Genomic DNA, 25,794 nt, shown 5'->3' with positions numbered 1-25,794 from the left:
GAGAATTTCGGAACATTGTAACCACATTCGCAAAAATACAACAACCCAGTCCGTTATTACTGAACATAGAATTAATTTCGACCACGAATTTAATTGGGAGAACGTTGAAATCCTAGATAGGGAACGATATTTGGGAAAACGACTTGTTTCAGAGATGTCTCATATCAAGCTACAAAAAAATAGTCTCAACTCTCAAACAGATACAGAGTTTATGCACCATGCATACGTGTCTATTCTAAATAAATTGTAAACCATGCCCAGTAACAATTTGCGTCGTACCGCCTGACATTGCCTATACATAGAATTTCTAGTTTCATTTCTTATTGTCTTCATCTACGTTTATAATTTTATTGTTTATGCAAATTATGCACCAAATAATTATTAGTTTTATTTTCTTACTTATTGGACCGACACGTTTTATAATTTGACTTGACCTACACGTTTACAATTTTCATTGTTTATACACCGAATATTTATTAGTTTTATTTCTTACTTATTTGACCTACACGTTGTATAATTTGACTTAAGACCTCTTCCTGTTAATACCGTTTTGTGCGTCGTGCCGTCGGGATCTCAGAATCTCTTGTGCAGATTATACATTTTTCTTTGTGATGTTCACACCGCATTTATATACCCGCCTCGCTTGGCTTATTCTGATGCATTTGTTCTCCAGACTACTTGATGAGTTACCATAGAATTTTTAATTAATACTTGGTGTAATAAAGGAACTATTTTTACAGATATGGATCTAGTAGTCTTTTTCAATTTCGTTTCTTGAAATCTTCAAGCAGGAAACTTACCACTTTGGAATGGAGAACTGTGCAATATTTTAATTTTATTCGTCGTTTGATATCGCTGAAGATGGCTCGATCTATGAGCTAAAACGTTTGATTGTATTTCATTTGAAATGGATTTGGAATAAATCAATGATTCTGATCATCTACGCACAGACAACTGCGTTTGCCTCTTATAGCCATCCTATTACGAATTTCCAATTTCAAAAGTCCTAAATTATTATTTTATTTATTTGTGTCCTCTAAATTGCCGCACCTTAATTTTACCATCGCTCTAATCTCATCTCCTGTTTTTACTTTATCCAAGTTAACTTTTAATAAATAATTGGATGTCTTGTTTCTCGCCTCTATCTCTTTGTACCTTGTATTATACCTTGCCTCTGCTATTTTACTGTGTATTATTTGCCCTTGAATGTCCTGCTTCTTTATTCTTACTAAGCCTTCAGTATTTTTACCTTCATTATTTAATTATTTTATTACTTCAGAGCTCCAACCATTGTTATTATAAAATCTTTCTCGTTCCAGATTATATAAATCCTTTTTTTTTTTAGCCATTATGTCCTTATCATCCCAACATGCCTTTACTAAACTTCAGTCTTTTTTCTCTCTGCCTCTTTTCTCGTACCTCATGGCTCTTATACCCCAACAAATTTTTAGTTTCTCTAATCCTAGTTTCCTTAGTATTACATACCTCGGTGTGCAAAAATCTAGTCTAAATACCCATCTTACATAATCCAACATGACTTTCCAACTCCTTTTTTTCACTCCACCCCCATACCTTTGCTCCGTATTCCATTACACTTTTCACTAGGTACTTAAAAAGCGTCCATCTCCTATTAAAATCATCTTTGCATAATTTTTCTCCTAAACCCTAGACCCTATTTGCAGCGATCCTTCTTTTCCTATTCAGTTCTTTTATATGATCGACATAATTACCTTTCCTATTAAACGTGAATCCCAGATATTTGAACGTTTCTACTTCCTCTATTATTTTATCGCCCCATTTTCATGTCTTCCTACCTTTTTTACCTTTACTATTAAATACCAACACTTTATTTTTTTTCTGTACTTAATTCTAGTTTCCTTTTTTTTTTAATCTTTTTAACATGCTCATCATATCTAGTAGAACCTCTCTGTTTTTCGCTACCAAAACCATATCATCCGCGTATGCTAATGACCATACTCTCACTCCTCCTAGCTCTATCCCTATCTATGCCACGCATTTCTAAAGCTTTATTAATGTCCGCAATGTATAAATTGAACAGAGCGGGACTCATCACACAGCCCTGCCTTACACCTTTCTTCGTCTTGAAACACCTTGTGAACCCATCCTTCTTCCTTATTGTCACCTTCGTCTCTTTGTAAATTTCTTTTATCCTGTTTATTAAACTGCATTCTACTCCTTTCTCTTCCATTATCTTCCATAAAATTTCTCTGTCAACGTTGTAAAATGCTGCCCTTAGATCCACAAATATTGCGAAAATCTTGTCTTTCCCAATTGCCATACTTTCCTCCTTCTCCCTTTGCACTATATGGTTCATGATAAATATGTTGTCCATCGTAGACTTCCCTTTTCTAAAGCCGGCTTGGCTGTCAAGTATCATTCCTTTCATCTCCATTATTTCCTCCAATCTGTTCTTTAGAATTTCCGCATATACTTTGTATGCAGTGTAAGCAGTGTACATAGCAGAAAAATCCCTCGATAGTTGTCTGTTCTCTCATCCCCCCTTTTATGTAGGGGGACAACTATACTTGTTCGCCATTCGGTCGGAATTTTACCTTCCTTCCAAATGAGCTTCAACAGATCAGTTAGACCTCTTCTTACTGCTGTGCCACCATACCACCATCCATTGGGATTCCATCGACACCTGCAGCTTTGCCTAACTTCATGTTCCTGACTGTCCTCACTATCTCCTCTTCTTGCAACTCCCTTTTCTGTATCTTGAACCTGTTCCTCATTTCTTTCTTCTGTTACCATGTCACGCACCTCCAACGCCTCTTCCCTTACTTCCATCTCGGACCCACCCAACAACTCCATGAAGTAACTTCTCCAGTTCTCTTTCGGAATATTATTCTCTTTCTTCTTTCTTTGATTGTTAATGTAGTTCCAAATTTTTTTTTCGTCCTTCAAATTTCTTAATTCCTCTTCTTCCCTCTCTCTCTTCTCCATCTTTTTCCTCTCTAACCACCCCTTCAGGCATTTCTTTCTTTCCAAATAGTCTTCCTTGCTTCCCTTACCACTTCTCCATCTCTCTCTCTCTCTCTCTCTCTCTCTCTCTCTCTCTCTCTCTCTCTCTCTCTCTCTCTCTCTCTCTCTCTCTCTCTCTCTCTCTCTCTCTCTCTCTCTCTCTCTCTCTCTCTCTCTCTCTCTCTCTCTCTCTCTTCTGTACTTTTTTTCACCTCCCTCTTCTTTCTGGTGCAGCTCCTATCCCACCAATCTTTGTGCCCTATTTTCTTTTTCTTTTTTATCTTGACTTCCTTATAAACTAAGACTCCAAGGATCCAGTTTTTTATTTTCTCCCATTTTCTATCCACCGACTCTATTTCCTGGTCCTCGTTTTCATTCCATACCTCCGTCGTCTCCCTGTGTAATTTCCTTGCCTCTTCGTCCCAACATATGATCTTCTTTGCCATAATCTGTTCTTCTTTTTCCTCTTCTGTCCACCCCTCTATTTGTCTCGTATTCCCCGCTTCCTCCAGTAACAAGGTCAGAGGCAAATGATCCGAGTCCACCCTGTCCCCTATTCTAAATTCCAACACTCCTTTTTGCGCTCTATCGTTTACAATTGCATAATCGATTACCGAGCACCCTCTCGCACCCACATACGTATATTCCCCATTCCAATCCCCCTCTGTACCTCCATTCAAAAAATACCATCCTTTTTCATTTATCATATCCACAAAACTTCTACCGCCATCTCCTATGACTTTATCTTTACTCTCCTTTTCAAAGTCATACTCATCCTTCCTGCACCCTTTTAAGTTTCCTATTCTAATATTAAAATCGCCTTCTATAATAATATCCTCTCCTTCGCATCCTTCGCATTGCTCTATTATTTTCGCCATTATCTCTTCCACATCTTTCTTTGCTCCTACATTATATACTGTAAAAATATTTAGTTCTTTTTCCGCTTTTACTATTCTCGTTCGCGCAATACTTTCTGTAATCATTACAGTTTCATTTTTCTCCACTTCTGACCCTCAATCTTTCTAATATCTATTAGTAAACCTCCCTTCACCCTAACCTTCCTCTTTTCCCTTGCAGCGTTAATGTTTTTCCAACTGTGCGTTTCCAGCAGTCTACCCTTAATTCTATCCCATCCCTTATCCTCTAACCATGTTTCACATAACCCAATATAATCGAAACCTACTATGTAATTCCAAAAATCTTTGTCCTGCTTCTCGATACCCGCTACATTCCAAAAAATTTATCTTTCGCCTATTTTCATTCTTCAGCTGCTTCACCTTTCCGACCTCCATTCGTGTTGTTTGCTTATTGTCATCTTGAATGCATAACTTACTGGTTCTCTTCTCCTAACTTGGCAGCCATCTAGAAATTTTTCTTTTTTTTTTAGTTTTCCTGCTTCCTCGGTCCACACATTTTTCTTTTCTATTAGCTTATTTTCTTCCTCGCTCCATACATACTTCCTACTTTGTACCTCTAGCTTCCTATAACCTATTTTCACCCATTTTCCTTCTGTTTTCTTTTTCCATGCCCGCTCTTTTATCCGTCTTTGCACTTCTCTGTCCTCAAAGGTCAGGTCGTGATCAATGAAAATTCTCTTACTTCCCAACTTCTTCTTCTTCTTCATGATATTATCCTTCGATTCCCAGCAGTCCATTTCAACTATTACTATCTCTCTTCCTTCTTTGCCTGTTGACCGCATCTTCTTTACTCCCGCTTTTGCACCAAACTCCCTCTCAAGAAACGTCTCCGCTGTGTCCATTAAGCTCTTGTTTTCCTCTTTATGTAATCCTCTGATCACTAGATTATTTTTCTTTTCCTTCCTTTCCTTCATATTTCTTTCTCTCTTCCTAACCATCTCCGCCACCTTTCCCACAATCTCCTCCATTTTGCCGCCGGTCGCCTCTTCCGTTATGGTTTCACTCCTTTGTTCGATCTTCGATAGTCTCCCTTCTAGCTTATCCATCCTTTCCTCTATCCTTTCTTCTTTTTTCTCCATCCCTCTTCTAACAATAAGACACTCATCATTTCTCTCATCTCGTCCCTTATCTCTCAGGATTGCTAACAACGAACCATCCTCTTCATCCTTCTTTGTTACTGACAAATCTCCTTCCTTTTCTCTCTTCTTACCTGCAGCACCGACTCCTTCCTTCGATTTGTCTATTCCTGGCGGCGTTCTCACAGTCTTGTTACCTCTCTTGAAAATTTCCTCCGCAAGTTGTTCTTTTTCCTCTCTTTACCTCTTAGCTTTCGCTAGCTCACATGCCCTACTATTTTCACTTCTCACATACTCCAGTATGCTGGTCGAGCTCGATCTTTCTCTCATTCTTAACTCCTCCTTTGTAAGTCTTCCTTTTCCTCTTTTTTCTTCTTTTGGTATGGCAAAAATTTCTTTACCCGTTTTCTCACTACTTAAACTATCCAAATTTATAGCCAAATTCACATCTCTATTCCTTTTTACTACCTTCTCACTCTCGCCTGCCTCTCCCTCCATCCTGTACGTCACTCATGCGTGCTCTCCTTCTAGTCAATCTCCTTAACCGCTGCCTATATGCCTAGACTGTTCCGTCTAATGTCTCTACCTACTCTATGCGTAACGCAAATCTCGCTCCCTTTTGGAACGCACAACGTTATTCTCCCGCCTTCTCTCACCTAACCTTTCCCTCTCTCTAACACATTTAGCGCTCTTTTCCTTCACTATTTAATATTTCCCTACTACATCTATTATTTTATCCTAAATTTAAGTTATTCTTCCTACCTTTCTATCAGTTTAACGCCTACCTCACCTCCTATTTCCCTCTAAACTCTCGTCTAAATTTATCCTCAACTCTTCACACGCATGCACAACACACGCTCCACTAAGTCTCAAAATGCAAAAATAAAATAATTCAATATTTTTTTAATTTATATTGCATACATTTCAAAATCAAAGTTATTGAAATATAATATATTGTTATAATAATATTGTTGTAATAAATAATTATTTATTATTTCTCCCTTACAAACAAGTGATGTCTAATTTTTGTAAAAATCATTGTTTTAAAACATTTTCTTATAAAGAATTTTACATTTTTATATTCTGTAAACATATTGGAAACATTTTATCGAAATAATATTGTAAACTATGATTATATCCAAAATTGGTAAAACTCCTGTTTACACAGGTTGTATCCTAATAAAGTAAGACGTACATCAGCAGTGGATAGGAGACACAAAAACAATGAAAAAAAATCACATAAACATGTCCTATTAGACCTTTCCGAATTACAGCTGTTTTTGCTCCAGTAATTTGATAGTCGTTTGATAGTTGTTTGAAGGTCATGTGAAGGTCATCTTCAATTTCTTAAATGGAACGCCCTACTTTTCATTGCATACTTTGTAGCTTACATTGAGAGCTTTTCAAAATACTATAATTGTAACGGCCTGACTTTATCGAACGCGGACTAGCTTGCTGGATCGGGAGTTCGATGAAAGGCCCAGAGACAGTAATCAATTTATAGTACACACGTATTAGTTATTTTATTTAGCTCAGAATCCGGGGTTACACGTAGATCATAAGAGAACGCGGTATATTACAAGCGGTAGTGCGGGTGCACTCGGGCGGTATACTGAACGCGGTTTATACAGGAATAGCGCAACGCGGTATATTACGAACGGTAGTGCATGTGCACTCGGGAGGTATACTGAACGCGGAGTTTTACAGAAATAGCGCAACGCGGTATATTACAAACGGTAGTGCATGGGCACTCGGGCGGTATACTGAACGCGGTCTTTTACAGAAATAGCGCAACGCGGTATATTTCAAACGGTAGTGCATGTGCACTCGGGAGGTATACTGAACGCGGTCTTTACAGAAATAGCGCAACGCGGTATATTACAAGCGGTAGGGCATGTGCACTGGGAGGTATACTGAACGCGGTCTTTACAGAAATAGCGCAACGCGGTATATTACAAACGGTAGTGCATGTGCACTCGGGAGGTAGACTGAGCGCGGAGTTTACAGCGAATCTAACGCCGCGCGGGACATTAATAACGCGATAATTTACAGCGGTAGGGCCTGGGCCCTCGGGCGGTGTATGGATAAGGGTCGAGACCGCGAGCGGGAGCGCGATATGTCCAGGATTGCGGAGTCCCGGGGTACGGTCGCGAGAACCCTCGCTACGAGGCCGAGCACGCTCGACCCCGCGGTGCCGTAGCCGTCGGGAGTAAAAGCGATGGAAGTTCGGAGACGCTCTGAGAACACTCAGTAGAGGCTCACACCCTGAACCTCGTTTTGCGCGTCGCCTAGGATATGAAAGGTAGGCTTGGGTAGGCTTCGCCAGGAGCAGCGGAAAGCTGTAGCGTGGACGAAGTGTCTTTTCGTCGAGCGCGCCGGCTTTTTATATCGCTCGGCGCGGTGAGCTTGGCAGGGTCATGTTCCAAAACTCACTCTAGTTAACCAAAATGCTATAGTGTACGTGACGTAAACTATAGATTTTAGTTAGAGTGAGTTTTGGAACATGACCCAGGAGGGAGGCCGATCGTCAGGCGATGACGCGGTGGTAGAAGCGGCGCGATCTCGTGTGCTCGCTTCGGCGAGGATCGGCTCGCTTCGGCGCTCGTCGGCGTCGTGCGGGAAGGCACCGGTGCGGCGGATTTCCCGCGCACACGGTGCGTTTCAAAAGCTTAAAAATTGTGGGCGCACCGCGCCCTGTCCACGCCCGACGGAGGATCGGTCGGGCGGCATCCGGCGGGTGGTGGCCGGGGACGATGCCTTGGCGTAAGGGGCGCATCGTTACATAATAAAGCTCTTTTTCGTTAAGGATGTTCTGGAAAATTTGTCAAAATGCTACGAAGTTGATAAAAATTTAATATCATATTCTGTATTTTCTTTCAAAGTCCTGGGCTAAATTTTTAAATATCCGAGTTTTAACACGTAACCTTAAGGCGTTACAAAGAAAAGTGTAAAAATTAAAAAATGCTACCAATATAATAATATTTTACACACAAGTAGATCATCTCAACAAACAAAAATATGACAACAAAATTTGAAACAATTTACAAAAAATTTTTTTTCAAGATCTTTAAAAAAAATAGTATCTAGTAGATAACAGTTATTTACAGTTACTAAATTTACGTCTTTTACATTCTATTAGAATTGCCGTAACTATTTATATACATTTTTTTTATTCTGGATCCCTAGAGAATTAATATCAGTATTTTTAATATTTCCTGCATGACCTCGATGTAATTGGACCGGTACCTGCAGGACATCCTTAAGAATGTCCTGAAATATTTTAAATTTTATCATAATATATTTAACTATAAAATATGAAATATCTCGTAAAATATTCCTCTTCGATGACTTTACCTTCATACTTTAAACGTAGAATAATGAAAGGAATCGAATAATAAAATTAATTTTTATAATTGAAATTTTGTAAAATTAAATGCGTCCACAAAATACAATCAAATTTTTGAAAATAATGTTTTCTGTTTCTTTTTTACAACGATCGATTTTTTTCATTATCCTATGTATCAAAGTAAAGTCATCAAAAAGTGAATACTTTACGAAATATTTCATATTTTATGTTCAAAATATCGTGATAAAATTTAAAATATCTCAGGAAATTCTTAATAAAAAAGAATTTTATTACAGTGTTTTGAAAACGTCTTAACAAGGGCTACAAAAATATGCAATGAAAAATAGAGGGTCCTATTTAAGAAATTGAAGGTAACCTTCACGTGACCTTCAAACGACTACCCAAGGTCAAATCATTACCACTATCTTATACAACTTTTGTTTGAAACATTTTTCTTTAACTACGTGATATCGAGATATTTTACTGTTCAAATTAAAACAGGACACCCTGTGTCATATTTATGTTTGTCAATACTCAGTGAACCTATTTTTTAAACTTCTTTTGTTCATAACTTTCTAATAAACGAGCGACACCTAAAACCTTTTGGAGATTATTCAGGAGAGTGATCGTCATTATAGGTATCTCCTTTAAACGAGAATTTATCCTAAAATTTTTGTAGAAGCTCAATGCTGTACAAAATTGTATATATAATTTTTGGTTATGATTTTAATCAAGTTTAAATTAGAGAAAAATCTAAATTATAGAAAATTATAAAATTTATAGCAAACTTTAATAATACTAAAGTTACAAATCTTTAATCTTAATCACATCTTGTAATTATGTAACAAAAAATCACAAATTATAATAGTGCAAAAATCTCTATTACCAGTACTAGTGTGATATAATGAAGATTTCCTGTGGTGTGGAAGTGTTGATCCTCTAAGGTGAGTTGGTAACAGTCGCGATGGTAGATAAGCTCTATTCATCCTAGCTTCTACCTCCATTACCAGTTCCGGGTTTATAACTACATGCATATTACCAACCAAGGACAGCACGGTAGTGCAGTGGGCACAAAAAAACATGCAAAATCAAAAATAAAACTCAATAAAATATAAATAATGTGCAAACGCTAAAAAAATAAGGATTAAAGTACAATAGGCACAATATAAAAATATAAAAGCTTGTAAACTTAATCAAATTAATTTCGCGCCCGCGCGCGCGTGCGCGTGCGCGTGCGCGTGTGTATGTGCGTGTGCGTGTGCGAGTGCGTGTGCGTGTGTGTGTAGTTAAAAAAATAATCCTATAAAATCGTATGAGTTGGTAAAAAATTTGGAAATATTAAGATGTTCCGCATCGCATAAATCATATGCCACACTCATCTTTCCGTTTAGATCACTTGACATTTCTACTATCAAGTTTAACATTATCATAAAATCATATATTTATGTATAAATATATGTTTATATTATAATTATAGCATATAGTATATATGTATTTCACCGTGGATTACATATCGTTCTTATTAATAATAATAATGATTTTTGCAGTCTTATAGATATTATAAAACATATGTTTGTGTGTGTACTATTAATCTGAATAACGTGAGGCATATGCAATCTATGCGGCATACACGAGAAATTTAATAAGAATTAAAAATCTATCCGGCACAAAATGTATTTGAGTTAATATAATTAGTGACCTGCTGTAACATGGTGAGTTATCTAATCGCTGAATGTCAATAATAGAAAGCTACAATTACTTTCTAACTTAAAAATTGGTATGTATTAACGTAATTCAAATAGTTAATAACTTTTAATTACTAAACACTTATAGTTGGACAGAAATTTCATATATTGACTTGAATGCAGACATACTATTTCAGATTTGATTCTCCAACACATAAGCGTCCCTATCACATTCTTCTTCTTCTTCTTCTTCTTCTTATAATTTGGCCGTCAAGCAATACTGCTCAAAATAAAGGCCAGGGTGATCCATCGTCATATAAGTCGCGAGCGGCGTAAATTTTCCAAGGTTCTAGGCCTCGAAAGGCGCCGATGCAAGAGCCACAAACTCCGTCGATACGAGACACCAAGTGGTGCAATAACAACTGTCGCGAGTGTCCCGCGGCTGAGCTTGGCGTAATCGAAACGTAACGGGCCCCCTCTCCTACGCACAGAAGGAGGGACCAAGGAAAACTATGGCTGAAAACCCATTGATTGGGTTGCCGTAGAAAGGAGTCGGATAAACTGATGAGTAGGATCACTCAAAAAAAGGATATCCTTGGGAGCGTGCAGAAAAACATTCTCAATGTACTTAATTAAATAAAAAACTTTACACGAGTATATACGACAATTAAAAACGACGTAATTTATGTCTTGAATAGGGTGGCCGCAAGGGCCCCCGAATTTATTATGTTTTTCCTTGCTAAGCTATAATTCAAGTTGTAGTGACCACTGCGCAGCCTATTTATTAACACTATTTCCTTTCTTTTTTAAAAGATTTTTTGTAAAACCAGGGGCGATCTTTGCTGTTATGAAAAAGATTGTAGAACGGAATACCCTTATTCGAATCGCAACAATGCAAGTACTCTGCGAAACGCTTTCAAAGAGACTCTCTGGAGAACGAATAGAAATCGCTGTGCGGTACTTTAAAATTAGGACTCTTTTAGTAGCTAATTTAGCCGCCCTGTCCGCTCGAGTTCATTGCCTTCAATACCACAATGCGAGGGAATCGAGGCTAGACGTATATCTACACCTTTAGTGGAAAACTGCGAAATTTTTTCCCTTATCCAGGGAATAATATAATTTTGCTAGTTGGCTCTACTTGAACATACGTTTTCAAGCACGCTCTTGGAGTCAGAGAAGATAACTAATCTGCGAAGGACTGCCCAATAAAAATTAATGAAGATTGCCCATGCCTCAGCCAAAAAAATTGTTGTTTCCGGAGGAAGCTTATGCATAACTTTAATTTTAAATCCGGTGAGTAGATTCCGGCACCGACGAATGAACTAGGATCTTCCTTGGAACCGTCAGTGTAGAAAGTCGTGGCTCCTTCTCTAAGGATTTTAGAGTCCTCCAAGAAAATGGAATTAATATTAGGAATATCTGGAGAAAAATTAAACGCAGTGTAATGAATGTCAATGATAAGAAAATTAAAGCTGTGGCTAAAAACAGGCAGGGATGCGGATTGATAGATTTTTCCGATTTTGCCTGGTATGGAAAGGAAGGATCTATAAGACGGAATAAAGTTTGTAACCATTTCGTGATTATGGCGTGATCTGGTTAGCGGATGTATATTGTCAAGACTGATGGTGACTGGGCTGAATTCCTAGGCAACGTTTTTGAGAAACCATTTTAGAGGTCAGATACCTGAGTCTGTACTGTAGCGGTGGTTCTTTAGCTTCATCCAGTAAGACATTGATGGAAGTGGACTGTCAATAGCCGTATGCAATCCTGATAGATTTATACTGGATGCGTAGAATCTTTTCGAAGATGGTGAAGTTGCCTTGAAGTTGGTAAACCTAGCAACCGTAGTCTATGGAGCTACGGACGATCTCCTTATAAATCATGTCCAATTGCTACGGGTGAGCGCCCCACCAGACACCTGCTAAAGCCTTCATAATATTTAAGGCCTTTCTACATTCACCAATCACAGCTGTAAAATGGGGTTTGCCACTGAGTCTGAAGTCCAAGAGGATGCCCAGAAATCTTACAGTTTCGCTATATTGTATCGTGTTACTCATGATAACTACCTCAGGAATATAATTGTAGGCATATTTTTCTTATGCGTAAAGATCACGGATTGTGACTTAGACGGAGAGAGCGCCTTTGCTGAGAAGAAAATCAGTAATTCTTTGAGTAGATTCGTTGATGAATCAAACAGCTTCTTCGAGGTTTTTATTGGCTGAGTAAATAACCACGTCGTCAGCGTACAGCACAATTTGGCAGTCCGGATTGATGAGTTTTATGATATCTTTACAAGGATATATCAAAGTGCCCTTCCTGGCATACATAGGGCCGAATTTTTGGCCGCTCTTGATGTAATAGATGAGCCTGTTAATTAAGTTCATTACAAACTTACGGAATCGAGCAGTAATCTTTGCTGAGATCCTTATCCAGGATGTGAGGAAGAACATTGTCGAACATTGTCATCCATCGATATCAAGGAACGCCGCCACCGTGTGAGCACCCTTGAGAAATCCGGCCTTGATATAATTTGTTAACGCTACCATGCTGTCCATACAAGATCTGGCGTTACAGAACCCAAGTTGCACATCTGACAGTATATCGTTATATTCCAAATGTCACCTAAGGCGGTTATACATGCATTTTTCCATAACTTTCAAAACGCATGAGTTAAGTGAAATAGACCTGACGCCCTTCCCACCGGGCTTGGGTATGAAAATTACCAAAAATGTGCGCCAGTCTTCGGGAGCCACTCGATGAGTCACTTACTAGAAAACCATTAAAAATATCCCGAAATTTACACCAGAACATGTCAGGGAGAGTAGATAGAATGGTGTAATCAAGTTGATCTAGATCAGGAGCTGATTTAAGCTTAGAGGTTTTAAGTGACGCCTTAATTTCTTGCATGGAGATAAGGCCGTCCAGTCAGGGAAACAGGTGCTCCGTATTTGAGGCATCCATCTCCAACATTTCAGTCAACGAGGGGTCGTTGGGTGAACAGGAGAGAAGGCACAGTTTGTTAACAACAGCTTAAATTAATTCTTTCTCCCTTAACGTATCGTTAGTAGACTGAGTGGCTTGATCTCTTCTTTTGAATGATTTGATGAATCTACAAACCTGATTGGGCGTCTTAGCGCTAAATTTTTTGCAGAGTTTCAATCTGCGACCTTTTGCTTTTTAAGAACCCGTCTTGCAACAGCGATAGACCTGTTATATTCCATTAAAGTTTCCAGAGTGTAATGATTCTTGAAATTTTTTTCGGCTGTTCTACGAGCCTTGACAGCCGCCTCGCACTCTTCGTTCCACCAGGCCGGATAAAATTTGCTTTTGATAGGAGAGTCCGAAGGAAAATTACTTTTTCCCAGAGCGTTAGTTATGCACGATTTAATAATAGCCGTTATTTGACTATAAGTCTCAGTAGCATCGTTGACATTGATGTTATTTACATTCTGTACATCTTTTTTCAATAGAGACGCTAAAGCTTCAAACGAGTCCTTATTAAACTTAAGCCTGTAGATGAATTTGTGTTTAGGATCCATGTAGTCGTTAATGCGAGTGTTCGAGTCATTATCGCGTAAAAATCAGCTGTGTTTTCAGTTTTACAGAAAGGGGACTAAGCGCGGTCTCCCGAAGAAAAATCGCCAGTGTGTAACGGAGCAATCGTCACTAAAGCATCTATTGCTATACTTTCGTAATACCGCTTCTGGTTCGGCGTATCCGCTAGTTACGCGAAAAGGTGCATAGCGCTTTGCTTTGCCCGCGATTCTCTTTGTGTATGCCGATAATAAACTTGTTAAGTTATACCAAAGGGTCTTAAATTATTGATACAGTCCACTCTAACCAGTCCGTGTAAGGACGATAAGGCCTTCCTGCCTTAGACGATAAGCGAACATTTTGGTCCTTCGAGCCGGATCTATTCCGATCGAAAGCCTCATGCTTCGCGAGTGTACTCAATAAGCTAATAATTAACTCTCAGAGTCACGTGGCTCAATATCGAACGACTATAACGATCGTCAAGCAGCCTGACTTCGGGCACGTACTTCGTGCGGGTGAGCCAGTGTCGGCCGCGTATTCCGCGCGTATTAGTAAGCAATTCCGGGCGCGCGCTCTGCGCGTAATAGAAGGTGTAACTCATTGGCCCGCGGCCCGCGACAAGGTCCGTGCTTCCCGTGGCTGGCCACGAGTAATTCTCACTCGGTGAGACAAAGAAATGGAGATTACTCTCAAGCAACAGACAATGCTCTCCGGCTATATAAGCCTCATGTGGAGCTATCTGCTAAAATTAGACCAGGCAAAAATAACGCCCAACGAGATTCGCAACCGACTCGCCCTGCTGGACGATTACTGGAAGCGGTACCAGGATGGACATTTCGGTCTCTTTGCCTATGAAAGGATCGTTGGCACGGAGTACACTACAAAGAATACCTTCTTCGTTACGGAGGAAACGTACTTTCACATGCGCGTCAAGCTTACGGACGCGTTGTCGCAGCTGGAGCGGGGAGCGGGAGCTTCAAGGGCGGATCGACGAGAGCGCGATGAAGAACGTGGATTATCGGTGGCGCTGGCAATTAGACAGTTGCAGCTCCCGAAAATCAATCTGCCTAAATTCTCCGGAAATTAACTCGCTTGGGAGGGGCTCCACGATCTCTTCCGCTCGTTAGTGCATGACGCGTCGGACATACCGGGTGTTCAAAAACTTCAGTACCTAAAGAGCTGCCTCTCGGGGGAGGCAGAGGCTTTGATGGCCAACGTCCTACTGTCGAATGCCGCGTATCAGAAAACGTGGGATGACCTTGTCGCGCGATATGACAATCCGCGAGTGTTACTCTTCGCGCACATGAGAAATCTGCTGGCATGTCCAGCTACTAAGGCTTCTCCCAGTGAGCTGAAGAGAATGCTGGGCGTCATAACTACCTCGATTCGAGCGTTCGCGTCTCTCAAGCGACCGATTAGCCATTGGGACGACTGGTTTGTCCATCTAGTCTGCAAGGTAGACCCGGTTACTTGCCTTAACTGGGAGACATCGTTGGCGGACTCGAGAAGCGACATCCCAACTTTTAAGCAACTTCAGGACTATCTGGAAAACCAAATTCGAGCATTGGACGCAGCCGACCCTGAGGCGGCGTTGTCCGGTGCGACTACGAGTGTACCGTCAAAACCGAGCAAGTCTTCGCGCGTGTCTTCGAACGCGACAACGATGGGCAAGTCAACGAAGAATAAGAAGTGCGCGCTCTGCGACGGTTCGCATACGCTGCACTACCGTAGAAAGTTTAAGGGAATGACCGTCGTGCAGACAAGGTGAAAGAGTTCAGACTTTGCTTAAACTGCATGCGGGTGAATGCTTTCACCGCAGAAGGACGATGCCTGGTGTGCGCGGACAGGCACCATACGATGCTGCACGACGGCGGACAATCCTCAAGGGGCTCAACCGAGGCGGATGAAACGAATTCGCCCCCTCCCAAGGAGCTACAGGGCGCAACGGCGATGAGCGCCAGCGTCCGGGCCCACTCTATCAACGCGGAACACGCGGTACTGCTGGCAACGGCCCGGGTGTTATTGCGGAATGCCGAGGGACACGTCATCAAAGTTCGTGCCTTGCTAAATTCGGGCTCCAAGGCTACCTTCGTTTCGGAGTGGGTGGCTCAAACGCTGCGGCTTCGGCGGGACCTGGTGGACGTGACGGTGACTAACCTCAAAACAAAAACCGGAGCAGTCACCTCGTTCGTCCAAGCGATAATCGGACCCGAATTCTCCCCCACACTGCAACTCGAAACTGAGGCACTCGTACTTAGGTCTCTAACAAATTTGTTGCCTTCCAGACAAGTCACGCGAAAGATGTGGCCTCATCTGCGACCTTGGCAGATCCGGAGTTCTACTTGCTCGATAGGATTGATGCTATTCTGGGAGCGAACGTGTACGGGCAAAAGCCGGCCATCTGCCGAGGCGATCCGGGCGCTGCGGTCGCCCAGTTAACTGCCTTTAGTTGGGTGCTGACCGGAACTCTGGGCGGAGAAAGTGCTGGGACAAAAGTGCTCCGACCGCGTCAAAGTGTTCCATGCCCAAGGCGTCGCCAAAGTCGCTCAAGCTCTACAGCGCTTTTGAGAGTTGGAGAAAGTCTCGACGGTCCAGCCCCTTACTCCGGCGGAGAAACAGGCAAAAAAACATTATAAGAAGACTCACCAGCGGAAAGGCGGCTGGCTAAGCAACCCAAACTGAGGATAAAATATACCGCCTTCATGGACGACTAACTAGCCTTGGGGCACATGGAACCGGTTCCGCGCGAGGAGCGCCCTGCCAAAGGTTCTTTTTATCTGCCGCATCATAAAGTCTTCAAAAGGGACGATCCAAATGGAAAAATTAGAGTCGTCTTTAATGCCTCCTTCCGTACGTCAACATGTCACTCGCTGAATGACCTGCTACTGCCCGGTCCAAGGGTGCAACCTATGGCTAATCCTTACCCGGTGGAGGCTCTTCCGTGTGATTCATGACATAGTGGTTCCGCCAGATCCGTATTCATCCGGAAGACGCAGACCTACAGCGCATCGTGTGGCGACCCGATCCAACGGAGGAAGTCAAAGATTTGCAACTCTTAACCGTCACTTACGGGACGGCCGCTGCGCCGTTCTTATCGTTGCGGACCCTGGATCACCTCGCCGCTGATGAGGCGTCCAAGTACACTCGGCGCCTTGATACTGTTACGTAACCGATATGCGGATGACGTCCAGGCCGGCGCTAATTCTGCAGAATTGACCCGAGAGACCCAAAAGCAGCTGGTGGAGTTACTGCGGGCCGGCGGATTTGCTCTGGCGAAGTGGGCACCCAACGACCAGTCCCTGTGTCCTGCTGGGAACCAAGATGAGCGACGGTTGCCTATGGGTGACTTGGTCGGTGCTCTGAGATTGTCGTGGCACATGAAATCCGACACCCTCTCCCTAAGCTTGTCCATGGTCCCGGTCCAAGCCACTCTCTCTAAGAGAACAGTGCTCTCTGCCGCGGCTCGTCTGTTCGACCCGTTGGTCTAGGTTGTGCCGGTGCTGATTTTCGCCAAAATATTCCTACAAGACCTCTGGCTGGCGGGTTGGGTCAGGATCCAGGTTGAGGGGCCTCTTTCCGTTTTTGGACGAACTAGGGACCATCAGAGTGGCCGTCTGCATACCGTTCCGTTGGACTACGGCGAGCGACACCCCCTTGTTCTTCCGGGAACGTCTACCCTCTCGTGCTTGTTGGTACGGCACGCACACGCGACGACGATGCACAGGGAGGGGGCCTTGCCCGATACAGAGCTACTTACGACGTCGCTATTGGATTCTGGGCAAGGGAACGTTAATCCGGAAGGAGATACACCGCTGCGTGCGCTGCGCGCGATTCAAGGCTGAATTCGGCCCCCAGTAAATGGGCCGACTACCGCCGGAGAGACCCGCCCGGACTTTCCTATCTTCCGGCGTGGATTTCGCTGGACTCATCAGGTTGCGTGCAGCAAAAGGGTTATATTTGTCTTTTAGTATGCTTGGTGACCAAGGCCACTTAGAGGCAGTCTCAGACCTCTCAACGGGCGCCTTCCTTGCAGCCTTCCGTCGTTTCGTGGCATGACAAGGACGTTGTACGCAGCTGTGAAGCGACAACGGCACAAACTTCCGCGGCGCCGATGCGGAGCTCAGGTCAAGTTTAGGGCGGCCTCCACCTTTTACCAGGAGACCGGAGGACTGTTAGCAAACGAAGGAACTTCGTGGCATTTCATCCCCCCGCATGCACCTCACTACGGTGGGCTCTGGGAGGCGGGCGTGAGGTCCATGAAACACCACCTACCACCTACGACGCGTCCTGGGCGACCAGGCTTTGACCTACGACGAGCTCGCTACACTCCTGTGCCAGGTCAAGGCGTGCCTCAACTCACGCCCGCTGTGCTCTGCCAATCCGGACCCTTTCGACCCGACGGCCATGACTCTGGGCCACTTTCTGGTGGGGAAACCGCTCACGAACCTCCCGGAACCGGAAGAGGCTCCAGATGCTATCACACATCCAAAAATCCGTTGGTGACTGATTTCGCCGATGCGAGATCATTTCTAGCGCAGATGGTCCGGAAAATACCTGCACCAGATGCAGCAGGCCGGAAGGTGGAAAGATGCCAGGCTTAACTTCCGGGTCGGCGATTTGGTTCTCATCAAGAGCAAACTCTCACCACTGTCAAAGTAATCAATGGCGAGGATTACCGCCGTGCACCCGGGCCCTGATGGGCATGTTCGCGTTGCCACTGTTCGTACGGCGACCACAGAGTTGACCCGGCCAATCACAAAATTGCGTCTTTTGCCAGTCCCCCCCCCCCCCTCGAGGGACCGTCTAAAGAAGACATAAAATCGAACGTTCCATAGACTTACAAGGGGAGGGCGCGAAGACCGGGAAACGGATCTGAATGAAACTTATTCCTATAATAACCCTTCACTAACAGTAAAACATAGTAAAGCGCTAGCGCGCAACTCTCAGCCGTTTTCAAGATAGAAATTAGTAGAAACCTTGCGACGCAAGTCTACCGGTTCGCTAGCGCAGAGCTTCGATAAAGCGGCGTAGCCGCACAGCTAAGGCGCTATTTTTCTTTGTTTTTTTATTAACGCTGGAGCATTTTGCAACCTTTTTATCAAATTCTTTTAATCGAAATAAGACTGACAAAAAATTCTCATCTCGTTTCAAAAGTGCTCCTACTAATCATTGTCCTCAAATTCATTTATAACATTTGAAGCAGCAAGAAATAATTATTATTAATTACTGTGTATTGAAAACATTTTGTAAAGGTAAAATAAGCATTTCCCTTTATTTTACTTATTTCTTGTTAAAATTATTGAATTTATTTATTTTGCTTTAATTTAACATTTTTATTATTAATGCTAATAAGAAAAAAAATAAAGTAAAAAAAAAAGATTTGCAAAAGATCAACGGGTATCGAACCCGGGCCGGCGCGCGGAGCGGCAACGACGTAGCAGCCGCGCGCCTTAGCTACGCGGCTACGCCACTTCGTCGAAGTTCTGCGCTAGCAAACCGGTAGACTTGTGTCGCAAGGTTTCCACGAATTTTTATCTCGAAAACAGCTGAGAGTTACGCGCTAGCACTTTACTATGTTTTACTGTTAGTGAAGGATTATTATAGAAACAAGTTTCATTCAGATCCGTTTCCCGGTTCTCGCGCCCTCCCCTTGTTAGATAGTTTTGTTAGTTTCAGTTTAATTTGCCTTAATAAATTACTTGCTAGTCCGTCTCGCCAAGACTGAATGACCGCGTTATATATGTATACATATATGTATTTTACTATGGTGAGAGTGTTAGAAACGGTCTTTTTCGTCGCTCGGACGAGGCGGGCGGCATGTTCGTGTCATCACCGCGAGCTGTGTTTTCAGTTTCACTCCTCTCCGCCCCGCTCGATTCCAATATAAAACCGCGGGGGGGGGGGAAGAGCTGAAAGGAGACTGAGCGCGGTCTCCCAAAGGAAAACCGCCAATGTGTAACAGATTGATCGTCACTAAAGCATCTATTGCTATACTTTCGTAATACTGCTTCTGGTTCGGCTTATACGGTAGTTACGCGGAAAGGTGCACAGCGCTTTGCTTTGCCCGCGATTCTCTTTGTGTATGCCGATAATAAACTTGTTAAGTTATACCAAAGGGTCTTAAATTATTGATACAGTCCACTCTAACCAATCCGTGTAAGGACGATAAGACCTCCCTGCCTTAGCCGATAAGCGAACAGCGAGTGACTATAGGTACATAATCACTGCTCCTTAAGTCATCATCTCCGTCGCTTTCACAAACGCTAATAGAAACCAGATCAGGAGAAGCAATGGTCAAATCGATTACAGAATTAATATTACATGCCAGATTGAAAAAAGTAGGGGATCCATCATTTAATATAACGAAATCATTATCAGCAATAGACGAGGCGATAAGTTCACCGACGTTGTCTACTCGTCTGTCGTTCCAATCGGGACGGTGGGCATTAAAGTTTCCTACGAATAGAGCGTGCCTGAATTGTTTAGCGTAATTAAATTAATTCTCAAAAAAGGGGCAAGGGTATCTTGACTCGTGTGTCTATAAGTTGCAAATAAAAAGCTCCTGGCGTTAGAAGGGTATGGTGATTGCAACCATTTCTACTAAAAAGTGCGCGCAAAGCTCGACAAATCACGGACAGAAAAAGCGAAATTATTTCTAAGTAAGGTGCAGACCCCTCGGGATCCCGCGATACTTTCATCTGACCTGATAAGATTAAAGTCTTTAATATTAATATTCTTATTAGGATCTAGTAGGGTTTCTTGCAGGCAAATAATATCGAATTTATGAGCCTTCTCGCGAAGAGATCTCCGCTAGTAATTTATGATCCTGGGCAAAGTATAACTCTGCAGCAGTCGGTAGTTTCATGTTTTAAAAATCTGTATATCAAAAAGATCATGGGAATCCATTGATCTCAATTTTTCTGATTTTTAGAATACCAAATATTTAGGGCGAATGCCGAGGCAGAGATTAGGGGAAGTTTTTTAGACGTTAGGTCCACAGAAAGTTATCTTTCTTCCCTTAGTTCAAAGTTTTGGTAATTATGCATATTAAGACCCCACTCGCCAATGACCTTGACCTTGACATATGTTGTCAAGGTCATGAGTCTGAGAAACCTTGACTTTGAAAAAAGTGGCGGTCACGATCCGTTCAAAAGTTACAAAGCATTAAAATTTTCGCTTTGCAAAATTAGTTGTATATCGCCACAAATATTCACACAGATGATCGACTAACTATCTTGTAAATGACTAATATATATGTGGAAATAGTACATATACGAACAAAGGAAAGTCTTTTAAAGTAGTAAATGGAAATTTTAAAGAAGTGGAAAGCCAACGCATGTACTTTAAAGGCACACTGTGTCTAGTTTAATGATAGTGGAGCCCCCTGCAGAGGGGCGGAACCTACTGCCTCCACGCATATATTTTCCACGCGAAACAAGTTGTCACATGGGTTCGTGGCGAGCTTTACGAGCTTGTTTAAGTAGAGGTGGTATTAAACAAGATAAGTTAGTCGATCATCTGTGTGAATATTTATGGCGATATACAACCAATTTTGCAAAGCGAAAACTTTAATGCTTCGTAACATTTGAACCACAATCGTGACCGCCACTTTTTTCAAGGTCAAGGTTACTCAGGGTCATGACCATGATAACATATGTCGAGGTCAAGGTCATTGGCGAGTGGAGTCTTAATATGCATAATTACCAAAGTTTTTTCAAAGGGAGCGACGAGAATTGGCATCCTAAAAAAAGGGCGACAACTTCAGAAGACAAGGACGACGACTTCGATGAGCAGAAGAAGAGGGATCTGCGCCGAGCAAATTCAGATAATCCCCAAAAAGAAAGAGGTTGGGGATTGTCCTGGAATCGGTAGAGGGGAATCTGGTCAACTCCTTCCGGAAAAGATTCATGCTGGAAAAATCATGAAGCGTCCCCTTGATAACTAGCTGCTGTTAAACAATAGATAATTTCGAGATTCGAAGCTGTGCTACGAAGCTACAGACGTGTAACGCGAGCCGAGTTGTATCTCTTTCGTAATAAATTAGTTCTCATCTATGAGCTTGTATATCTTATTTCTGGCAAGTGGGATGCGAGTGCGAGTGAGCGAGTGTGCCAAGAAGTGTGATATTGCCGTAGGCGCAAAAATAATATAAAAGAATTAAATTTTGTACATGATTAAATTTTGATCAATTTTATACTTTTTCAATCAACGTCATTTTATATATTATTTCTATAAATAAATGTTTAAAACAATCTAAGAAAACAATTTTAAATAACATCATTGTATAGGATTTTGTAAATTTTAATCTTTTTTGCTTAAAATTATTTCTTGTTATATTAAAATATAAGTTAGTACAATATATTTTTTTCATAATAATCTTATTGTATTTTTTAAATAAAGACTTGAAAAGTTGTGCTTGATATTGTAACTTTCAATTATAATTATCAATACAATATCATTATCAATATAAATCACTATTCAGAGTAACAGCCTATATTGTTATCCACCATTTCAAATATATGTTACCATATTATACTTTTCTCTGCACAACTGTTTGCTACGCAATAAAAGCATTTATGAAGATAGAAAAAAATAGATAATTGCCTGTAATGAAATGGATAACAGAAAAGGTATAGATTTGGATATAGTGCTAATTTTACATACAACATATAAATATTAAAAAATACTACAAATCACACAATCATAATTGTTATATAATTGTAGGAAAGAAGAAATAGGATTTGACATATTATTCAACTTTGAACTATGCCATACCTGGTCGCTGCATAACAGTGCTAAGGCCACTCCTTCTTCTTCTATCGCTATTTCCACTATTACTAACACTGTTGTTATTATTTCCGTCTCCCGTCGCAGTACTGACAGTAACATTTAATGACTGAGCACATTGTACTAATCCCGAACTACCACTCTGTAACTGTTTACATATTTTTATTCAAAAATTAGAATTTATATGCTAATATACAGGGTGACACAAAAGTTCCTAGAATTTTTTTGAGAACATTAAGCAGCAAATAACAAATTGGTACACAAATTTAACATCTACACTTTAAATAAAACATAAAACTTTATTAGAACATTAATAACAAAATTAAATAAATAAAATTACAATAAATTCTCAAAATTATTTCTCAATTTTCTCAATTTTATTTGCTTAATTTTGTTATTAATATTCTAATAAAGTTTTATATTCTGTTTAAAGTGTAAATGTTTAATTTTTATACCAATTTGTAGCTATTTGTGGCTAATGTTTTCAAAAAAATTCCGGAAACTTTTGTGTCATCTTGTATGTAGATTACTTTACATCACACGATTTGATAATAGACAAAGGCCAGTACAAAATATTATATACCAGATGACCAAGAATAATCGCATACAGAATAGACCAGAAAATTCTTGATATCAAATAAAATAACTTTTCATTTATTAAATTTATCATTCTATATTCAAATAATAGTTTTTAAATAAGAATTATTTTATCTATTAAAGTTATCTAAGCGTACTAACAATAAGTTGCGAGCAAATCAAGAGAGGCGTATAGCCGTACAATATCACATGAGTCATATAGGTTGTTTTTCTTCTATCTCATTAAAGATTTTATTATACAACTGCATAATATCTAAATACTCTGTTATTTTGAATAGTACTTATATGTTAAAAGAATTAATATGCAAAAGAATTTCTTACAAATGCCACTAAAAGAAACCAAAAAAAAATAATATGCTTTAACACATAATTTTTTTATAATATTTTGATATTTTAAAAATATTTACGGCCTTAAAAAATTATAGAATATTATTTATAGCAAATGCCCGAAATGCATGCATTTCTATGTGAACATTTGCTCTACGAATGATTTTCTTGCACATCTTGAAGCATTTCCAGTATAATATAGTTACAATTACAAAGTCGTCCTTCTAAATCTTTTAATATTTTTACAACATTTTTATAAATAAGACTTTTCAAATATTCCCGTAGAAAATAATCTAACAGGTTTGAAACTGACATTGTTGTCCATGTGACAAGACTATCTTAACTAATTCAAGAATTAAAAAACTTTGTACTGAAACAATGTCTCTAAGTCTACTGTTGTAAGGTAATGTTCCATTATGTTGAAACCATATCGTATATCTGCATATTCACACAAGATATGTAATAGTAAATTCTAAAATATATATTCGATAAGTTTTCTATAAAAAATTTAACATAAGTATTCCATTTTAACCGTTTCAGAAGAACGTCCAATAAATTGGTTATCTATTATTCCTAAATGTTTAATTTCTACAAAACTTAAAAATTTTTTTCTCAAAATATATAAAAATTGTCCAGTAATGTGCATTGTATGCATGTATAAATAAAGATTTTTTGGTAAATAAAATTCAAGGGCAGCATAATAGAGATAAAACAATTTGCATCATACACAGCTTTTTACTCGCATACTACTAATTAAACAACTTTAAAAAAATAGCTTTCATTCAAAAACTATCATTCAAAGTAATATTTGGTAAACGTAAAATTGCTTCGTTTGGTATAAAAAATCTCCTGGTGTATTTCACATACAATTATTCTATAACACACTCAAATAAAAATATAAAGTAACTTATATTCTCTATATATTTATTTTTATTTACAGTAAATTTCTACTCCTTTTGTTAAAATAATAATAAAAAAACCATACTATTTCATAAAATCCAAAAAATAAACTATTGCAAAAATTTAGCTTCAAATTAATTAAAAAATTAAAGGTTAAAATTCTAATATATGTACAAATTATAATAATAATTACCATATATAATTAAATTAAATAATAATAATTATTTAATTTACATCCAATTGCAGTTTTGTCTTATTCTTTATGTGTTATAATATCTCATTGTTTATAATATTGAATTACATTTGGAATATATCTATGATATTTACTTACTGGCTGTAATTGTTCCCTGCTGCCAGGTTGACTCCAGCCATTATCTTCATCATTATAAGCATTACTACTGTGTTGTTGATGAAATATGTGAAGATTTGCTCCACCATCTGAAGCTCTTCTACCAAAGCTTCCGGCTGTATAAATATATACAGTATATATAGTAAAAATAACATATTTATTTTAATTATATATAAACCAAAATAATACAAATTTTCAAAAATAAAATTAATCTCTGTAATAAAATAAAATAAAATAAATGTTAATATATAAAATTACGTAATAACAAATTTTTACTTATAAATACGTATGCAAACACACGTATATGCCAAGGAAAAAGAAACAGACAAAATAGAGGAAGAAAAGGATAAAAGATAAGAAAAGAAAAGTAAAGAAAGAAGGAAAAGTAGAAGAAAAAGCATTGGAAATTCTAACATTTATTTTTAATATAATTGTATTTTTGCATTAATTAATTTATCTCATTATTATATATAGAACATTCCATGCCAAATCAATTGAGGATTTTCCTTGACCATTTTTTATTTGGCCGAAACTTTTTTGTGTTTCATACTAAATAAAAGTAACTTCCATGATTTTTTTTAGATTATTATCTCTATCCATGGTTGTTATGGATTTTTGAAAAAAATGCAGTTTATAATTTCAAATGTTTCAAATGCCTGTAACTTTAAGAAGAAAAAAGATATTGTAAAAAATAAGGTAATCTATTTTTCGTTATTTACTGTACTTTTCAAAAAAAATTTTGAAAAAATTTTTAATGAATAATATGACTGTTTTTTTTAGGATTTAGGTAAAAATGTTTTTTTTTTTTTAATGCAACCGTTTTAATTTTTTTCAAATAAATCTCAAATTCTAGACTTGATTTCGAAATTTTTAAGCCATTGATGAAGATGGGATTTCAATAACTTCAATTTTTTAAGGGATTTTCTCTTCATTTTTTTTTAAATAATTTTTTAAAAATAAGATAGACTCTACCGATGGCTATCAAAATATTTGATAAATGTATAGACAGCAATCCTGAAATTTCAATCTATAAATAAAAAAGAAATTTAAATATTTTCTATTTTTTAATTGCATTTTGCTTCCTCATAAAGGAAGCTTTGTTTTCGTGAATTTCGTATATAAACCTTTGATTGCGTATAAAGTTGGGTCTAATCAACCAAATTTAAGTGATTTATATATAAAATAGGGGTAGAAGAAACCAACAAAAAGATTGGTTTTTGAGTTTTTGATGCCAATATGTTCAGTGTTCTAAAATGCCGAAATATCGCATCAAAATCGCTTGTCCGTATGTGCG

At 39.4% G+C, this 25,794-nt stretch overlaps 2 protein-coding genes and 1 long non-coding RNA gene across 8 annotated transcripts in view; 1 reads left to right on the top strand and 2 right to left on the bottom strand.

The window, feature by feature from the left end:
• LOC143907298 (uncharacterized) overlaps positions 1 to 25,794 on the top strand; it is a 192,712-nt gene that overhangs the window by 34,257 nt on the left and 132,661 nt on the right. The window lies entirely within an intron of this gene.
• The window catches only part of LOC143907290 (serine/threonine-protein kinase SIK3), a 199,086-nt gene that overhangs the window by 46,131 nt on the left and 127,161 nt on the right, over positions 1 to 25,794 (bottom strand). For 5 of the 6 annotated variants that reach the window (XM_077423968.1, XM_077423966.1, XM_077423971.1 and 2 more), the window contains 3 exons: positions 24,483 to 24,616; positions 22,316 to 22,475; positions 9,208 to 9,345 (listed from right to left, as the gene is read on the bottom strand). In XM_077423968.1, the coding sequence (XP_077280094.1) occupies positions 9,208 to 9,345; positions 22,316 to 22,475; positions 24,483 to 24,616 (432 nt within the window). The remainder of the gene's footprint in view (positions 1 to 9,207; positions 9,346 to 22,315; positions 22,476 to 24,482; positions 24,617 to 25,794) is intronic. The other variant, XM_077423967.1, reaches the window with a different exon arrangement.
• LOC143907295 (uncharacterized) lies at positions 10,689 to 16,952 on the bottom strand. The gene is made up of 3 exons (XM_077423981.1): positions 12,073 to 16,952; positions 11,690 to 11,975; positions 10,689 to 11,425 (listed from the first exon to the last, which is right to left on the bottom strand). The coding sequence occupies exon 1, from the start codon at positions 16,950 to 16,952 to the stop codon at positions 16,632 to 16,634; it is 321 nt and encodes a 106-aa protein (XP_077280107.1). The 3' UTR covers positions 10,689 to 11,425; positions 11,690 to 11,975; positions 12,073 to 16,631.

This window comes from Temnothorax americanus, unplaced genomic scaffold (genome assembly GCF_048541705.1).
Source record: "Temnothorax americanus isolate GAGA-0224 unplaced genomic scaffold, ASM4854170v1 Scaffold8, whole genome shotgun sequence".
Lineage (NCBI taxonomy): Eukaryota > Metazoa > Arthropoda > Insecta > Hymenoptera > Formicidae > Temnothorax > Temnothorax americanus.
Note: the sequence above shows the minus strand (reverse complement) of the source record. Positions and strands in the feature narration are given on the sequence as shown.